Source organism: Artibeus jamaicensis, unplaced genomic scaffold (assembly GCF_021234435.1).
Source record: "Artibeus jamaicensis isolate MK-2021 breed Jamaican fruit bat unplaced genomic scaffold, CSHL_Jam_final contig_558, whole genome shotgun sequence".
NCBI classification, from domain to species: Eukaryota; Metazoa; Chordata; class Mammalia; order Chiroptera; family Phyllostomidae; genus Artibeus; species Artibeus jamaicensis.
The window spans coordinates 7,130,660-7,150,203 of NW_026521886.1; the positions used below are offsets into that span (position 1 = coordinate 7,130,660).

A 19,544-nucleotide genomic window follows, 5' to 3' on the forward strand; every position below is an offset into this window, starting at 1 on the left:
AAAGTCTAATTCTCTCACTTCTTAGCGTTTGCAAAATCAAGTTTCTTGAGGGCTGGAGCCATTCACTTGTGACTTACCCCAACTTTTTTTTTAAACAAAGTGGGTATTTCTTGTGTGTAGTCAGTTATTAAAGTTTCTATTCTGTTATCTCTACAGTCAGCCTGTTACCTAGCAAAGAGTTTGTTAAATGTCTGGCTCCCCAAAGGGAAAGAAAGTAAAAAAACAAACAAGCAAACAAATGTACTGCCTCTTTAAATCCCAGAGAAGCTGCTTCGGCCTTGGGAGACTGAAACAATGACTGCCAGACTTTGTGCTGGCTCCTCAGTGTTCAGTATCAACACTCAGAACACAAATCTTGAGTTACAAAAGACAGAGTTCTTATTGCCCACCCTGGCTCCAGCCAGCTGCAACCAGGAGTGTGGCCTGCTGCCTGCATGGCTTCCTGCCACAAAGTTGAGAGATAAGAGATGGCAGCCAGTACCTCACTGAAAGGCTGAAATTCACTAAAGTTTACTGATATTTGCCAGCTCCTCGTCATGCTTTTCCGTGGATACTGCAAGAGTTCACTTGACTCCAGATTTCCTAAACATTCGATTGAGGCAGTTTCTGCAAGTTCAATAATTATTTAGGTGGAGGGATGGACTTTTGGATCTTCTTACTCTGTCATCATCTATCTATATGAAGGCATTTATTTTGCTGGGGTAGATGCCTGAAAGTGAAATGAGAAGTGTGTGTTTAATTTTTTAAGGAACTGCCAAACTGCTTTACAAAATACTATTCCACAATCTTACCAACAGTTTATGACAGTTCAGTTGCTCTACATCTTTACCAGTAATTGGTATGGTCAGGTTTTATAATTTTAGATTTTCTAATGAGTATCTAGCCATGCCTCTTGGTTTGAATTTGCATTTTCCTAATGACTAATGATGTTCAGCATCTCTTCATATATTATCCATGTTTCTTTTTTTGGCAACATAACCGATCAATCTTTTGACCATTTTTACTTAGATTGTTTTGTTCTTAGTGTTGGATTTTGAAAGTTGTTATATATTGTGAGTGAAAGTCCTTTATCAGTTACATGATTTGGAAATATTTTCTCCCAGTCTGTGGCTGATTTTTTCATGTTTAACAGTGTGTTTTGAAAATTATTATTCTTGCTCTGATATTAGTTATTATTAATAGTTAGATTATCTCATTTACTCATCACAAAATAATGGTGGAGCTATTATTACTCCCATATTACAGGTGAAGAAACTGAGACTCAGAAGAGTTTGTCACTTACCCAAGATCACAAATTAGTAAGTGGTGGAGCCAGAACTTGAAACCAAGGCCTTCTCAGTCCATAGATTGAGATATTAGCCTCAATTCTAGACTAATACTCATGCTTTAGGTGCTGGGATGAAAGTCTCTTCTGGATAAATGTGCTGGGCACCAGCACCTCTGCTGCTAGAAGAATCCATGCTTGCCATTGCCTCTTTCCATAGTCCTACTGTTTAAAATCTCCTTTCCTTCAGACTGGTGGAAGAAGTGAAAGAGCTGTGTGATGGTGTGGAATTAGAAAATGAAGACATTTACATGGCAACAACCTTCAAGGACTTCATCCAATTGTTAGTGAGAAAGCTTCGGGGGATGACAAAGAGAGCGAGTGCATCATTGACTACGTGAGTTCTGGGCCCCCTCTACATGGGCATGGCTCTGTAGACACTTCAGGCATTGACAGCTACGGACCCAAAATGACACATGGGGTAACATAGATGAACTGGAAGACAGGACCCCCAAGAGCCCGTTTTTCAGTGTCCCAAGCTCTCTCTGGCAGCTCTGGATGACCTGATGCCAGGCCTGGCAGTAGGGAAAACACAACAGAAGAAATTTCTGTCTAAGACTCAGTCTATAGGGCAAGTTCTGAGTTCCAAGACATGAAACTAGGAAAATAATAAGAAGCTTGTACAGAGCACTTCTCTCTTTCTTTCACATTTTGTGGGTTTTTCAAGTTCATCTTCACTGTGCCTCCATCCTCTCCCAGATTATCCTGCCTTGACTCTGGCTCCCCTGAATGGCCCTAGCCCCGAGTTCTGGTACAACCATCTCCTCCATTTGTCCCTTTAATTTGGTGATGGCAGTGGCTTCCTGCTATTAGCGATCTCTGGGTTGACCCATGGCTTCTCAGCTCTTCCATCACCTGTGTAACTAATTCTCTGCATTAAATTATGTTTCTTGAAATGCTAGAACAAAAAAGAAAGCAAGAGGAAAAGAAATTTGGATTATTTTCTCAATAAAGAAATCAAATGTTCCTATACATTTCACCTGTGTTATGGAAGAGTGATGAAGTAATTGCAAATCCATTTCTTAAAGAAACTCTTGAAAATTATTGCCAGGTTATCTTGGCAAGCTACAAACTCCCATAGTAATTAGCTTTGGGGTAATTCATTTGGTTGGTAGTTTGAGACCAAGGCTGATGAAGAAAGTACAGGTTGACAGGATGGACTTCAGTTTGGCTTTGGGTTTGTGGAGAAATGACTGATGAACAGGTTTCAGGAAGGAGTCAGCATCACAGAGACTCGTGCATTCAGCATGTAGTTGCAGATCTTAGAGAAGTACATGGTGGGGCTGGTGTCAAGTGTGGCGGTTTGCAGGGACCTGTCCACCTACTTTCCATGTGTGAAGGTCAAGCAAACAGCCTGAGGTCACATAGCAGGTAAGTAGCAGGGCTGGAGCTTTAGTCAAGGCAGTTTGGCCTCAGAGTCTATGCTTTTCATTTCTTCTTATACCAATCAGATCTTAGCCTTCCCCCACAGTAGATCCCTCAGTTGTAGCCCATGGACTGTAGCCCAGTTTGTGTGTGTGTGTGCACAAACATGGCAGTGGTTGTCTATCCATTTAAGTGTTTCTTTATTTATTTTATGCATCAAGCTTTTATTTCTAGAAATGCAAATTATTAACACTGTAGAAAATATGCCAATATTTTGAGATAATATTAAAAATGGGGCTGGTAGAGATACTTCAATCTGACCATCATTGGCAGTAAGAAATAATCTTGTATTTTCTTTTTTCTTCTTGTTCACGTTCAGTTGTCTCCATGTTCCTTCTACCACTGGCCCCCAGTGCAGCCAACTCTACCTCCCACCCTTGATCCTACCCCCCCCTTTGGCTTTATTCATGTGTCCTTTATACATGTTCCTTGAGGAACTTTCCACCTCCTCCCCTATTATCCCCTCCCACCTCCCCTCTGCTTACTGTCAGTTCATTCTTTATTTCAGTGTCTCTGGTTATATTTTGATCACTTATTTGTTTTGTTGATTAGGTTCCACTTATAGATGAAATCATATGGTATTACTCTTTCACTGCCTGGCTTATTTCACTTAGCATAATGCTATCCAGATGCACCCATGCTGTAAAGAAAGGTAGGAACTCCTTCTTTCTTTCTGCTGTATAGTATTCCATTGTGTAAATGTGCTTACTGATGGGCACTTAGGTTGCCTCCAGCACTTGGCTACTGTAAATTGTGCTGCTATGAACAATGGGGTGCATAGGACCTTTTGAATAGGTGTTTCAGCAGTGGAATTGCTGGGTCAAAAGGCAGTTCCATTTTTGGTTTTCTGAGGAAATCCCATATCGTTTTCCACAGTGGCTACACTTGTCTGCACTTCCCCAACAGTTCACTGGGGATTCCTTTCCTCCATGACTTCTCCCACACTTGTTTGTTGATTTGTTTACGATGGCCATTATGATCAGTGTCAAGTGGCGTCTCACTGTGGTTTTAATTTGCATCTCTCTGATGGCGAGTGATGCTGAGCATCCTTTCATATGTCTCAGGGCCCTCTGTATGTCCTCCTTGGACAAGTGTCTATTCAGGTCCTTTACCCATTTTTGAACTGAGTTATTTGTCTTCCTGGAGTCATGTGAGTTCTTTACATATTTTGGAGCTCAAACCCTTGTCTGTGATATCACTTGTAAATATATTTTCCCATATCATTGGTTCCCTTTTCATTTTGCTGATGCTTTCTTTATCCATGCAGAACATTTATATTTTGATGAAGTTCCACTTGTTTATTCTTTCCTTGATGTCCCCTTGCTGTAGGGAACATGCCAGTGTAAATATTGCTGTGTGCAATATGTGAGATTTCCTGCCTATGTTCTCCTCTAGGACTTTTATTGTCCTCTAAGTATTTAAGTCTTTTATACATCTTGAGTTTGTTTTTGTGTATAGTGTAAGTTGTGATTGAGTCCTTTTTTGTTCTCGTGTAGCTGTCCAGATGGCCCAATACCATTTGTTGAAGATTCTTCAGGCTGTTTTTACTTCATTTTTTTTGCTTCTTTCCCCTTTGTTGAATATTAATTGGCCATAGAGACTTGGGTTTATTTCTGGGCTCTCTATTCTGTTCCTTTGATCGATGTGTCTGTTCTTATGCCAGTACCAGACTGTTTTGATTACCATGGCCTTGTAATATAATTGATATCAGGTCTTGTGATCCTTCCTACTCTGTTCTTCTTTCTCAAAATTGCTATGGCTATCTGGGGTCACTTATTGTTCCATATAAGTTTTTGAAATGTTTGTTCTATGTCTGAGAATATATCATTGGTATTTACTATGGATTGTATGAATCTAAAAATTGTTTTGGGTAGTATGGACATTTTGATGATGTTAATTCCTTCAATGCATAAACACAGTATGTGCTTTCATTTATTTGTGTCTTCCTTAATTTCTTTTGTCAGTGTTGTGTAGTTTCCTGAGTACAGATCTTTCACCTCATTGATTAGATGTACTCCTAGGTACTCTATTTTCTTGTTGCTACATCAAATGGGATTCCCCCCGATTTCTCTTTCTGGTATTTCATTGTTGGTGTACAAAAATGCCTTTGATTTCTGAATATTGATTTTGTGTCCCACTGTTTTGCCAAATTTGCTTATTAGGTCAAGAAGGTTTTCTTGAGGAGTCCATAGATTTTCTATGTTCACTATCATGTCATCTGCAAATAGTGACAGTTTTCCCTTCCTCCTTTCCAATTTGGATGTCTTTTATTTCTTTTCTTGTCTGACCACTGTTAGCTACAACTTTCAATACTGTGTTTAATAGAAGTGGTGAAAGTGCGCATCCTTGTCTTGTTCCTGATCTTAGTGGAAAAGATTTTAGTTTGTGCCCGTTGAGTATGATGTTGGCTGTGGGTTTCCTGTATATGGTCTTTTTTATGTTGAGGGAATGCTCTCTCTACTCCCATTTTGCTGAGTATTTTTTTTTATCACAAATGGGTGCTGTACCTCATCAAATGCTTTTTTCACATGTATTGATATGATCATGTGATTTTTGTCTGTCCTTTTGTTTATGTGATGTATTATACTTATTGATTTGAGAGTATTGTACCATCCTTGCATCCCCGGATGAATCCCACTTGATTATGGTGTATGATCTTTTTAATGTAATGATGGTTGTGGATTGCCAATATTTTGTTGAGGATTTTAGTGTCTGTGTTCATCAGCAATATTGGCCTATGGTTTTCTTTCATCGTTGTGTCTTTATATGGTTTTTAGATTAGTAGATGATGGCTTCATAGAACAGAGGTTTTGGAGTCTTTCCTCTTGGATTTTTTTGGAATAGTCTGTGAAGGATGTGGGTTAGCCCTTCCTTCTGTGTTTCCTAAAATTCTCCTGTGAAACCGTCAGGTCCTGGGCCATCGTGTGCTGGGAGTTTTTTGATTACTGCTTTGATTCAATCAGCTGTTATTGGTCTGTTCAGGCTTTCTGCTTCTTTTCCATTCAGTTTTGGAAGATTCTATTTTTCTAGAAACTTGTCCATTTCACCCAGATTGTCAAATTTCTTAACATATAGTTGTTCATAGTTATTATTTACAGTCCTTTCTATTTCTGGAGTATCAGTGGTAATCTCTCCTCTTTCACTTCTCATTTTGTTTATTGGGGCCCTCTCTCTTTTTTCCTTGATGAGCCTGACTAAAGGCATGTTGATTTTGCTTATCTTTTGCTGATCTGGGATTTACTGACCTTCGAGTATGTCATTTAATTCTGCTCTGACCTTGGTTATTTCCTTCCTTGTACTCACTAGGGGCTTTGTTTGTTGTTGTTCCTCCAGTTCTTGTAGGTGTAGGGTTAGATTGTTTATTTGAAATCTTTTGTCTTTTTTAGGTAAGCCTGTATTGCTGTGAACTTCCCTCCCAATACTGCCTTCGCTGTGTCCCATAAGGTTTGGACTTCTGTGAGTTCAATTTCATTTGTTTCCAGAAAGCTTTTGATTTCTCCCTTGATCTCACTTTAAACCCATTCATTGTTTAATAGCATGCTAACCAATATCCACTAATATGAATATTTTTGAGTTTTTCCCTTGAGGTTGGTTTCTAGTTTCAGGCCCACATGGTCTGAGAAATGCTTCATACAATTTCAGTTTTCTTGAATTTGTTGAAGCTTGTTTTGTGTCCTATCATGTGGTCCATCTTTGAAAATATTCCATGTACATTTGAAAAGAATGTGTATTTTGCTTCTTTGGGATGAAAGGAGATATATAGATGAAACATATATATCTTATATCTATATATCTACATAGATATAGTCCATTTGATCTAGGCATTGTTCAATGCTACAATATCCTTGTTGATGTTTTGTTTGGAGGATCTATCCATTTTTAACAGTGCAGTGTTAAAATCCCCTAGTATAAGTGTGTTGCTGTCTATATCTTTCTTGAAGTCCTCAAGGTTTTCCTTACATATTTCGGTGCTCCTATATTGGGTGCATATATGTTTATAATGTTTATGTGTTCTTGATGGATTCTTTACTTGAGGATTATGAACTGTCTTTCCGGGTCTCTTTTTATGGCCTTTTTTTGAAGTCTACTTTTGTCTGATACGAATACTGCTATCCCGGCTTTGTTTTCCTGTCCATTTGCTTGGAATATTGTTCTCCAACCTTTCACTTTCAGCCTGTGTAGGTCTTTTGCTCTGAGGTGGGTGTCTTGTAGGCAACACATGTGCTGGTCATGTTTTCTTATCCATTCAGCTACCCTACATCTATTGACTGGACCATTTAATCCATTTACATTTAAGGCTATTATTGATAGGTACTTATCCATAAAAATATGGAATGCTTCATGAATTTGCTTGTCATCCTTGTGCAGGGGCCATGGTAATATTCTCTGTATCATTCAAGTTTTACTATATGTGCTGCTGAAGCAAGCACCACCTAAGTGTTTCTTATGTCTCCATGTGGGTTTGTGCCACTCACTGATGCCCATTTGTGAAGAATCCACACTACAGCTAAAACCTGTGAAATGTTCCTTCCCAGGTGGAAAAAGCAGTGAACAAGCTGGTCCTCCAAATGCCTCACCAACTTTTCATTGGGGCAAGTTTGTGGATGCTGAGGGTGCCAAGACCTATGACACTATCAACCCGACAGATGGAAGTGTGAGTGCATGCCCAGCATCCCCTTCTTTCCTCCCTGCCACTGCTGCCCCTTCCATGATGTGTTTTCCCATCTACTCCCCCTATCTGACCTCTGGGGGTCCTGTCCCAGGGGACTTCTGCTTGGACACAAAAGGACTGCAGTCATTCTCCAGACCTCCATTACAGGAATGGCATAGTGGAGAGGTTGGCAGGGGTTGGGGACCAGAGCACTCTACAGGGGGCTTGAGCTGGCTTCATAGACCTGGAATAGAGTTACAACCTCCCAGAGAAGACAAGAAGACCATTCCCTCCTCCACACTTCAACAATTATCCCAGTGTGGGCCCCACCTTCCCAAATATTTGTACCCCAACATCAGAAAATTCTTCCCTCGAATCCTGCGTTTGTCAAGGTTCTTGATTATTGCCCTCTTACATCATGACCCATGCACACATTGCATACCTGGAACAACAGAATATATTCTCACAGGTATATTCTGATCACTTCCTATTCTGTCCCATCCTACAGCATCACTTCAGTTCCTGAGAAAAGTGATAGCACACTCAAAATGGCTCATCTGAGGGGAGTGTAAAGAAAGTTCTTCCCAAAGAGATGAAGAAATTGTGGGGATATAGACAAGGGGTACAGTGTCCTTGGACAGCAACATTGGAGCGCTTGCCACCTCAAAACATACTTTGGGGGTCTTGGACTGGAGGTTATAGGGACAGGGCTGCCCAGCAGGTGCCATCTGTACTGATCAGCAAGGGAAGTGCTGACCTCACCCCTCCTTCCCTTCTCTCTCACCTGTGCCAAGGCTTGTGCTGTAGAGAATATTGGCACCCTTGGGGTGTGCCATGCAGAGAGGGGGACCTGTCCAGTTTCTTCCAATGTCTCGCCTATTCCACTTAAGAAAGAAAACTTCTGCTGAAATGAGTCCATGCTTTTGGTTTGAAAACACTCAGACTTAATCTGCAGCCCAAGTCTGCTGCCCTGTTGGACTCAGTGGGAAAGTGAAGAGAAGGTCCCTGGTGTGTAGAAATACAAACAGACCTTTCCCTGGGACCCAACAATCTTCCTCTCGTTGTTGCTCCCCTCCAGTGCCCTTCTTCTGGCAAACTTTCTTCTCTGAGCTCACCAGGTGGCCAGGAGAGCAGGGGAGGTGCTGTGACTGTGTTTGTGTCCACTGAGCTTAGGGAGGGCTTCAGAGCTCTGCTCCACCACAGGTTATCTGCCAGGTGTCCCTGGCCCAGGCCAGCGATGTTGACAAGGCAGTGGCTGCTGCAAAAGAGGCCTTTGAGAACGGATTGTGGGGGAAGATCAGCGCGCGGGACCGGGGGCCAGCTCCTGTACAGGTAAGAGCCACACACCCACCTGTCAGCCACCACCCACCTTCAGCTCAGGGTGAGGGGTGGATGTTATGGTCCCTGTCAAGAGGAGCTGGGGTTCTGGACAGGTCACGGGAGGCCTGAAGCTCATAAAAGGCTGCTTGGAGGAAGTGACTTGGGAGGCAAGAGGGATTTCACAAGTGGCCTTAGGGGGAAAGGTATCCTGAGTAGAGGAGACAATGTGAGCAAAGATAAGGAGGTACAAAGGTGAGGCAGTGCTTCAGATGGGAGCCACAAAATGGCAAAGCTAACAGCTGGTTCTGGGCAGACTCAGACAGTTGGCAAGGGCAGAGGTGGGGCTCGTTCTCACATTTTCCTTTTTTCTTTTTAAAGTCAGGTGTAAAGGGCTCTCTCCTTAACTCCAATCAGAAGTCTTAGGGAAGGACTTGGGATTTCTCTGGCTTGTGACAACAAGGTGGAAGTGAGACCCGGAGGAAAAGGAGCTGTTCCTCTAGAATTAGGTGGTCCCAGTGTGGGTGAAGCAATCACTACAAGAAAGCGGAGTGATGTTTCCAACAGAGGGGAGGGTGCTGGACAGATGAACTGAGCAGTATCTAGAACCTGGTGAGACAGTTTCCAGGAACCTGGCTTTGTCACTTTGGGTTCTGGGAAGCTCTCTGGCACGCGGCCTGATGATAATGCAGCCTGAGTATGCTTGTCATCTGGTAGGAGGGACCCCACCTTGGCCACACAGTCAGAATGCCTTTTGTTTCTATTTCAGAGGTAAAACATGCCACAGCAGTCCTCAAAGCAGGAAGGCAAAGAGAGAGGCCTGTATGGGTTGCAAAGTGGAATAGAAATGGTGGTGTTTAGGACAGGTGAGAGCTATGGAAGTTCACACCCAGCCTGCCTTAACTGTAGTTGCTGGGATTCTTGGAGAACCTATCAATTTTAGGAAGCCATTGGCTAGTGACCTAGAGCCTCTGAAGGTCAGTCAGAACTGTGAAGCGTGCATGTATAGGCTGCTGGTGGTGACCTGCAGGCCCTGGAATAGGAACCTTTGTGGTGGATGGCACTGGCCCAGAAGAAAGTGTCCTTCCCTTGAAATACTCTCCTACCATCTGGTGGTACATGTAATAACCCCACTAACAACAAAGATAATGAGGAGCTGTTTCTCTGCAGAGCTTTAAGTGGAGACTCCAACTGGGTAGACAGATATCTCAATGCCTGAAATCTCCTGAGATCTGCTCCCTGCCTCATCAGCCTCCCCATCCCCAGGGAAGAGGTGTGCCCATTGCTGCCCTGGAAGGGGGCAGGAGAGAATTCCCCAGAGAAGTGGCTGCAGAACACCCCCTGGTTCAGTGAGGAAGTAGGACCACCATGGGTATGATGGAATATGGAAGGCATTATAGAAATAAGACATGATGCTAGAAATTGTAGAAGCTGGAAAGAGAGATCCAGAAAGGAGAGTTAGAGAAAGCTACCAGCCAGCCCTCCGGCACTCCAGGGAGACAACATAGAACCTCCCTGGCAACCTGGGGGGCTATCTTTGGCTCATTTGTAATATAGATTTGTGTCTTCGGCTCACTTGTCCTTGTAGCCAATAGAACCCTAGTCCTTGAAATACACAACATTGTGTTTTCAATACTTGGTCTATAATTCTTCTCAAAAAGTGATTTACCCATAGAGTGACCTGGGCACTGTTTGCTGAGGTGACAGTGTGGCTCTGCTGCTAATTTGTTGTGCTTATTCAGTCCACAGGTTTCACTCACCAATCTTGCACGGCATGGAGCCCATGTGCCTGGTGAGGAGCAGGAGACCAGTGCTGTCCCTGCCCTCATGGTGGCAGTAGTACTGGAAATACTCATCTAAGTGAATGTCAGTGGCAGTTGGGAGAGGTTTGAAAAAAGGCAAGGATGCTGCAGGACACTGCAGGGAGACAGGATTGATTGCTTTGCAGTGGGTAGGGTTAAGGTCAGCTTTCCAGAGGGTCTGAAAGAGGTGCAGAAGGTTGAGGGGGAAACGGTACAGGAAGAGCGGTGTGGGCCCACATGCCACATGGCTCCCAAAGATCACAGGCAAGTGGGTGCCGTAGCCCCAGGAGGAATTAGGCAGGCCCTTGGGAGCTAGTCACTCAGACAGGGTAGGGGGGCTGCATCCTGAGTGCTGTGGGCAGCCACTGGGAGAACTGGAGGTGTAGGCAGGAAGACTGAAAAGACCTGGTGGTATTAGGGCCTTGCCAGTGGCTGTACGTAGAAAGGAAAGAACGGGGAAGAGGTCAGTAGGCTTTGATCACACACTTGTCTCTGAGCTCGACCTTCCCCCATGTACGAGATTGAGGGCTCCTCTAGATCAGTGGTCCCTACCTTTGCCAGTTCACCCTGCCTGCCAGGCGCATATGACCCTCACACCAGGAAGGGGGGGAACTATTCTAATTCCTAGGCTGACCGCAGTGGCATGCCCACCAGAATCATGGGAGAACAACTGGACATGATTCTGCTCAGACTCCAGGAGGTTGTGTGGACATGCCTTCCTTCACATCTCTCCTGTCATCCCTCTTTCCATCCCTGGAGACACCAGCCTTGGAACCAGTTTCCATTGGATTCACTGGTGCTGGAAGCTGGACAGGCTTTCCCCTGGTGGAGGCCATCTGGAAAGAGAGGTTGGCCTCCTGGGATGGTGACTTCCTTGTTGGAGGCAGGCAGCCTCCTCTGCAGGGTCGTGTGTTGGGGGCTATGATAAGGTAATCAATTCACCAAGATCGCGGAGAAAGAAGAAAAGAGAGAGAGGGTGGAGAGCAGAACAGAAGGCATCATTCTCACTCATCCAGTGAAGTAAATGTTACTGTTCCATCTCATAGATGAGGAAACTGATGTCAGCACATTGGAGTGTGCAGGGCAGGACTCCTGACTCCTTGAAGAGGGGCCTTGAGAAAGCGCCAGGCCCGAACCCATCTTCCTTCCTTCCTCCATGCCTTGGCCAGGTTGGCAGACCTCATGGAAGAGCATCAGGAAGAGCTGGCCACCATTGAGGCTCTGGATCGGGTGCTGTCTACACACTGGCCCTGAAGACCCATGTGGGCATGTCCATCAGACCTTCCGCTACTTTGCTGGCTGGTGTGACAAGATCCAGGTGGGCACAAGGGGCTCCACCCACTGCATGAGAGCTCACACAGGCAGGCCCGCCCCGGCAGGGAGTTCCAAGGGCTCTACATTACTCTGAATGCTGTGTAACATGGCTGCAGGCCTCCTGTGTCTCTGTCAAGTCTGGGCTTCATGCTTCCTCTTGTCTCCACAGGACTGAAGGATGTGGGCAGTGGGGAGGTGGGCCACCACAACTCAGTGTGTAAGGCAGCACTGTTTAGTAGTTCCCAGTTCTACAGGTGGGAAGTCCAGGTGGTCTCCACTGGGCTCTACCACAGGGTATCACAAGCTCAGTATCAAGGTGTGGGGGCTGGGCCTTATCCTGAAGCTCTGGGGAAAACCCTGCTTGCAGGCCCATTCTGGTTTTGGCCAGTTTGGTCACTTCCGTGGCAGGACTGAGGGCCTGGATCCTTGCTGATTGCCGACCAGGGCTGCTCTCAGCTCCTGCAGAACCCTCTCTGGTCTTTACCCAAGCCCTTCATTCCCCCAATCTCTCTGACTCTTATCTGCCACTAATTGGAGAAAACTGTCTGCTTTTGTGGGGGCTCCTATTGTTATGCTAGGCTCACCTGCATATCTTCTCATCCTAATCATCCCAGAAGGGGTAGTTAGTGGTATCCCAGGTCACAGGTATCAGGGCATCATCTAGGCTATTATCAGAAGTTTGCCTGCTGCAGGCAGTGATGGGTCATCTCTTCCCCTGGGAGACCCATGACTGCAGAGCTCACAGTGCCTCTGTCAGGTCTGGGCTCTGTGCCTCCCGTCTGTTTCAGCGGGGCTGGGTTCAGTCAATGACAAAGGTGGGCTGTCTGCCCCACCTGTATCTGAACTCAGATGTCCCATTATACATAATAAGTTGGGAGGTTTGGGTCTCCTCCTCATCTGGGTAGTGGGGGCATCAGGACATAGAGAAGACCCTGCTCTTCCCTGGGCCCCAGGTTTGGTCTGGCTGCCCAGAGGGAAGGTGTGACAAACTGGAGCCCCCTCCACTGACACCCTCCATGCTTTTTCCAGGGCTCCACCATCCCCATCAACCAGGCCAGACCCAACCGAAACCTGACCTTGACCAGGAAGGAGCCAATTGGGTGAGTCACGGAACAGAGGGGGAGAGTGGCCACACTGCTGATGCTCTTCACGCAACACGCTGTGTGGGACACTGATACCGTCTTCTGTTTTTGTATTTATTGAACATCTACTTATTTGTCAACTCTATGTGCCAGACTTTTCAGGAGCTGGAAGTACAACAATGATCAAAACTGATGAAAATGCCCATTCTCAGGATAAAAACAACTTCTACTTCCGTAGTACCTGTTCTGTGCCAGGCACTATTTTAACTACTTTATAAATATAAATCCTATGTAATCCACACACTAAGATTGTATCAGTTGGCATTACAGTGGGAAAAGTACTCCCCAAACTTATCTGCTTCCTGAGTGGTGTGGCTCAGTGGGTTGGGCCATCCTGCAAACTGAAAGGTCACCGGGTCACCGGTTCAATTTCCAGTCAGGGAACATGCCCAGGTTGTGGGCCAGGTCCCTGGTTGGGGACATGTGTGAGAGGCAACCTATTGATGTTTCTTACCCTCTCTTTTCCCCTCCTTTCTCCTCTCTCTAAAAAATCAATAAATAAAATCTTTAAAAAGTTTTATCTAAAAAGAGAATAATCAATGTGCTTAAAAATGAAAGACTCTTACACAACCTCAAGGAACAGAAAAACTGGTGGAGAAGAGGCAGAGCAGAGACAGGTGCTCAGTGGGAAAAAGAGAGAGAGACAGAGAGAGGGAGAGTGTCCAGTCAGCATAGGCAAAACTAGGGACAGGGGAAGGATTGGAACCCAGCAACAAGAGGCTTTGTTTCACCATTAGATGGCCCAATGGCCCAGGGAGAGTGGGCTGTGGATGTAGGAAAACCCCTCCTTTAGCCCACAGGGAGGGGGTGAGCCTGGAGGCAGGCAGCCCAGACTCCAGGGCAGGGGTTCCCCAGACCAGGCCAAACAGCTTAAGCCATGGGGAGAGGAGAAGAATGCCTACCTGGTGCTGAGAAAGACAATGGGCCAGCTTTTTCTGATGTTTAGAAAACATTAAAAACATTGTGAGTCCATCTCACTGCTTATCTTAGTGTTCTCCACTGGCTCCCAGTGCACCTAAAACAAAATCAGACTCCTGACTTTGGCCTTGTGCCCCTTGAGTCTATCCCCTCACGGCACTCAGCCATGTTGGCCTCCCTCATGGACCCTGGATCCTCTACACCCATGCCCTTACTCTGTGTATTTGCACCAACCCCTTCCCCAGCCTCTAGTCCCCGGTCATTTCGATGTTACTTGTGCGGCAGCCCCTTTTCCCCCAGACCAGTGCCCCCACATTAGCCTACTCTGCAGCCTGCAATCGTATTTTGTTTTCCCGGATGACACACATCATGCAAACTGAGGCTGCTATACCCCCAGGGCACACGTAGGGCATTCTCAAAATGTCTGCTGGCAGAGGAGGGAATAGTTCCAGCCAGTGTGCACCAACCAGCTACCGTGGCCAGTGCAGAGTGGGCTAACATGGGGCACTGATCTGGGGGAGCAAGGCCACAGCCACTTCACCCCACCCTCAGCTATGCACTGGCTTAAGACAGAACCCTGGGACAGGCAGGAGTCACCCCATTGCAGTGCCCAATGAAGCAGAGTGCAGCAGGGCCGTGGCTGGGAGGTAGAAGCCTCAACGCTGGGGGCAAAGCCAGGGGTCCCACTAAGAAAGGTCACCAGGAATAGAGGAGGCACAGAGGCTAATGGAAAGGCCTTCTAATGGTAGCTTAGCCAAGGATGTATTCATCTTGTCCTTGTGTCCTCCACCCCCATTGGCCTTGACCCCATGCAAGTACCTGCTCTGCAGACCTCGGTCCCAGGGGACACAGCCTTTCCTCTATATTGATACACGTAGAGGTTTACTGGAGTCACCATAACAAAGAACTGGGAGGCTCAAACAACACATACCTGTTTTGTTAGCACTTTGGGGGTGGAAGTGCCAGATCAAGGTGTCTTTGTCAGGGTTGGCTCTTTTCTCTCAGTCCATGAGGGAGAAACTGCTCCAGCCCTCTCCCCTACCTTCTGGTGATTCCCCGGTAATCTTGTGGTGTTGTCTGACTCTGCATGTTCACGTGGAGTTCCCTCTTGTGTTTCTGCCTTTTTACACAGCATGCTCTTCACAAGGACAGCAGTCATATTGAGTTAGGCGTCCACCCTACTTCAGTAAGGCCTGATCTTAACTAATTACACTTGCCACGGCCTTATTTCCAAATGAGGTCACATTCTGAGGCTCTGGAATTAGGACTTCAGCATAGTGAATTTTGGAGGGCACAATTCAGCCCATGACAGTGGGACTTATTTCTCTGACATCTTTTTCTGTTTTGAAAACCCCACAACCCAGCCCCTCTCTTTCCCTGGTGACCTCACCACTTCCCCAGGAATACTCACTCTGGTCCCTCTCCCTGTCTTGTCCCTTTGAGTTTCCTGGGTGTATATGGTGTGCAAAAGTGGCTCTTCTAACCCCTCAGTGTGCCACCATCACTCACAGGATGGCATGGGGGCCCCGAGCCAGCCTCTATGCCTGCTCAGCACCCCCCTTGCTCTTACTCTGCCAGCCCCCACACCCTGTGGCTTCTCATCACCCACTCCCACTGCCTGGGTTCAACGAAGTAGTCATCCTTTTTGGAAGTGTTCTCTGATGGTGATGTAGTGGTCATGGTTGATGATGGTGATGATGAATACAGTCTCATAGTCAGTGTGGGGCTCTTGTGTGCACTAACTCCTGCAGAGCAAAGGGAAAGGCAGGGGCAAATGTGTGCTGGGACCACAGTGTATCACCTGCAGGTTCCCCAGGACTGTGGGGTGGCCTCCCTTCCATGGAGACACTGCTCAGACAGCGGCTTTCTCCACTACTGAGAGATGGTGCAGCACTGGGTGCCATGTCTTAATTCAAGGCAGGCAAACCTTATCAGGTCTTCCAGGATGACCTGTTTCTCTTCTTCATAGGACCCTGATCCCTGACCTCACATATGGGAGAACCCTCTCCCACACCTGTAGACTACTTGTGTGACCCTGAGCCCTATCACACATCCCCCCAGCCTGCTGTGTCAGCTAGAGCCCTCTCCCAGTCCCTGCTAGCTGCCAGGTTCTTACCCATGCTTGTCTGCTTCACAACCCCATTGCCTGGTACCACACCCTACCTAGCTGTACCCCTAGACTGGTCTCATAGCTCCCATCAGAAACTGCCCAGTGTCCCATGCCATCAAGCCCTGGAAAGAAGAGCTCCTGTCAGACTGGATACACTGCTTCATCTAGGAAACTTTCCCCATCTCTCCACCTTTCCATCAGCAGCACCCTTTGGTGCCATATCAAGAAGTCTGGCTCTGGAGAAGATAGCAGGCCTGGGAGTGAGGAGGCAGCTGGTAGGTCCACTGTGGGTACCCCAGCTGAGTGGAGAGATGGGGCCTTCTTCTTTTGTATGGTAGGGTCTGTGGCATTATTATCCCCTGGAACTATCCCCTGATGATGCTCTCCTGGAAGACAGCTGCCTGCCTGGCTGCTGGGAACACAGTGGTGATCAAGCCTGCCCAGGTGGGTATAGGCAGGGCCCATGGGCTGTAGAGGTGTTATGGGGAAGCACCATGTAAGGGAGGAGCCAGATGGCCCATGAGCCCCCTTACCAACAGTGGTCCTTGGTTTCTTTTCAAGGGGAGAAAGGGTACTGCTGATGACAGCCAGCCTGCTGTGGGCCCCGCTCACAGTGGCAGAGCAGTGTGCAGCAGGGCCAGTGCCAGCCATAAGCAGGTTCTGTGTTCTTTTCACCATGGGTTGGCTGCTTCAGGGTAACTATGCTGTTTGCAGTTGTCTGGTGAGCAGAGTCAGGGATTTCTCCACAGCTCCGGAATTTTGGATTCTGGGGAGCAGAAGCCTTGCTTGCTGTTCCTTGCCCTGGCCCCATGCTCTGAGACACCCCACGGTGGTCTATTAGGAAAGCTGGTACACATTATCTCCCATTTGGCCTCAGAGACCAAAGTTCTGGAGTGGGAAATGGGGTGAGCAGTGGGATTTGGGCACTTGCCACCCCAACCCCTTACAGAGAGGAGACATAGAGGTGGGACATCAGGGGCTACTCATGCAGGCCAGGAGGGCATGGACAAGGTCCTCCAGGGGTGAAAACACCCCCCTCCTCCATGAGCCTCTGCTTCTTCATCTGCACATTGACAACAACAGCTCCTTCCCTGCCTGCCTCCAGGGGGGAGTTAGGAACTGATGTGAGATCCTCTGGCATGTGACTCTGAACAGTGTAGCCAGGAGGTCTCCCACTGCCCCAGCTTCTTTGGGCAATTTGCACCTCTGCCAAATAATAATGATAGCTGCTATATAGTAGTATAGTGCCTAGAGTTAGGCACTCCTTGAACATTTTAACATATATAACACAAGAATAGTAATTTACATACATTTGCTTATTTAAACATCAAAACAACCCCCTGAGATGACCCTTAACCTTCCCCTTTTCATGTGGGGAGCTGTTGTCCCTGGAAGACCTGGGCCATTGCCCATTGTCCTTGGAAACACAAAGACCCTCCTCCAGGGCCAGCACCCCAGAGATTTGGCCCCTCAGCCTGAGGCCTGGTGGTGGGTGGAGCACAACCTTACCTTGACTAGGACAGTTACCTCAACCAGAAATTTATTCCCTTCTTCTGCAGAGGAGGATCAGTTCTGGCTAGTCAAAGGCAGGGCACTATCTCCAGCAGTGGAGTGGTCATCAGAATCTCAGCTGGACCCTGAAACACCACGCCCTCCCTGGGCTGAGGTGCCGCCAGGGCCCAGCAGGTGGGCTGCTAAGGCAGCACCACAGTGAGAGAAGGAGGCTAGTTTTTCTGAGGGGGCAGGGAGAGGCGTGTGCCCTGCAACCTTCTGCAGAGTGATGCCTACTGCACAGTCCTCAGACTCTGTACCCCCTGAAGGATCAGTGTAAACAGTGACACATGCAGGGAGGGGCCCAGGCCTGGAAGAGGGGCTGGAACCCTACCAGGAGAAGGTGGTAGAAAGGTACCTAAGGTTAGCAGGCCCTGTCCCCTGACAAGCTGGCTGGGTTGCTGATACCCACTATGGTGAGGCATGAACATGTCTTCCACCATGGGTCTTCCTGCCACAGCTGCCCGTGCCTGATTGCTACCTAGGGCTGCTGAGAATGACAGAGCCCCTCTTCCCAATACCTCCTGACCCAGTCTTTTCCTGCCTCCTTAGGTGACCCCACTCACAGCCTTGAAGTTTGCAGAGCTGACCTTGAAGGCGGGCAATTCCCAAGGGTGTGGTCAACATCCTCCCAGGATCTGGTAAGGGGCTATAAGTGGGGGGAGCCAGGGCTCCAGGAGCTGGAGATGTACTTAGTCAGAACAAGTACTTGCTACATGATGTGCCCTGGCAGGCAGCAAACCCAGTGCAGAGCCAGTGGGATAGGGAGAGGTCACTCTGAAGCCTCATTTGAAAGGGAAATCTGAGGGGTGAATAGGAATTCACACATTTTGGGGCAGGGGTGTAGGTGGTGAGCTTGGGGTGAAGTGAGAAGGTCACAGGGTAAGGGGCAAGTCAGGTTCCAAGCATTCCCACAGATGGGGAACAGACAGGGCAGCAAATGCCTGGGTTCTGCATACCAGGGCCCCACAGCCAGTCTCTCCAGGCCTGGGATCTTCCTGGCCAGCCTGCATCCCCAAGGAAGGCCTATTGGAGTCTGTGACGCCTGGGCATCACTGCCCCCACAGCCAGACCAGGTAATCCTTGGGTCTCTGCTGAGACATGGGAGAGCTGGATGTCTCGGTGCCTGCACCTTGGTGTCTACCTTAATAGATAGAATAACATGTAGATGGTATAAGCTTGTTTGGGCTGTTGTAACAAGGTACCGCAGACTGGGGGCTTAAACAACACACTTTATTTCTGACAGTTCTGGAGGCTCTAAGTCCAAGACTGAAGCATGAGCAGGGTTGGTTCCTTCTGAGGCTTCTCTCTGGTTTTCGGATGGCCATCTTCTCTGTGCCTTCACAGGACCTTTCGTGTGTGTGTGTGTGTGTGTGTGTGTGTGTGTGTGTGTGTGTGTGTGTGTGTGTGTCTGTCCAACTGCTCTTCTTATAAGGACACCAGTCAGATTGACTAGGGATAATAACTCTTTTAATTACCTTTTTGACCTTAATTACCTCTTTAAAAAACCTGGTCTCTAAATGTCACAGGTGACTAGGGCTCAGGGCTTCAACATATGCATCTGATGTGGGGCAAAGGTATAATGGCCACCATAGCAAGAAAGGTGAAGTGGGCCACTCCATAGAATATAACAGAATTTACTAATGGGAAGATAGATCAGAGTGGGAAGAGATGACCCAGCAACCTGTGCAGACTATTCTCCTGAATAGACCCGCTACTGTAATTGTTTAATAGTATGACTGAGGTGCTAAAGACTGACAACACAAAGGACAAGACCACCTCCAATGGTCTTGTGATGGATGATTGTTTTAATTGGTACTGTCTATTACCACTTTGATATCTATTGTGGTTGTCATGCCATTATGACTGCTACTAGTCAAAAATATTTATGGGTACATTCTAAGGAAAACAGATAATCATCATCTAGAAAGCTTTGATAGGCTTCCTAGGGAGAGTGAGGTTATCAAAGGTCACAATATGAAACTTAAAA

General features: G+C 47.0%; 1 protein-coding gene and 1 non-coding gene across 2 annotated transcripts in view; one reads left to right on the forward strand and one right to left on the reverse strand.

The window, feature by feature from the left end:
* ALDH1L1 (aldehyde dehydrogenase 1 family member L1) overlaps window positions 1–18,195 on the forward strand; it is a gene marked incomplete at its 3' end in the record, with an annotated part of 110,404 nt that extends 92,209 nt beyond the window's left edge. The window contains 12 exon segments of the mRNA XM_053670282.1: window positions 1,515–1,621; window positions 1,624–1,661; window positions 7,285–7,336; window positions 7,339–7,403; window positions 8,604–8,714; window positions 8,716–8,732; window positions 11,689–11,744; window positions 11,747–11,791; window positions 11,794–11,837; window positions 12,863–12,933; window positions 16,342–16,447; window positions 18,107–18,195. Coding sequence (XP_053526257.1) covers window positions 1,515–1,621; window positions 1,624–1,661; window positions 7,285–7,336; window positions 7,339–7,403; window positions 8,604–8,714; window positions 8,716–8,732; window positions 11,689–11,744; window positions 11,747–11,791; window positions 11,794–11,837; window positions 12,863–12,933; window positions 16,342–16,447; window positions 18,107–18,195 — 801 coding nt within the window.
* On the reverse strand, window positions 7,073–7,179 carry LOC128628170 (U6 spliceosomal RNA). Its single transcript, XR_008392496.1, has one exon. It is a non-coding gene; the product is annotated as a U6 spliceosomal RNA (small nuclear RNA).
* Window positions 18,196–19,544: the final 1,349 nt, after the last annotated feature.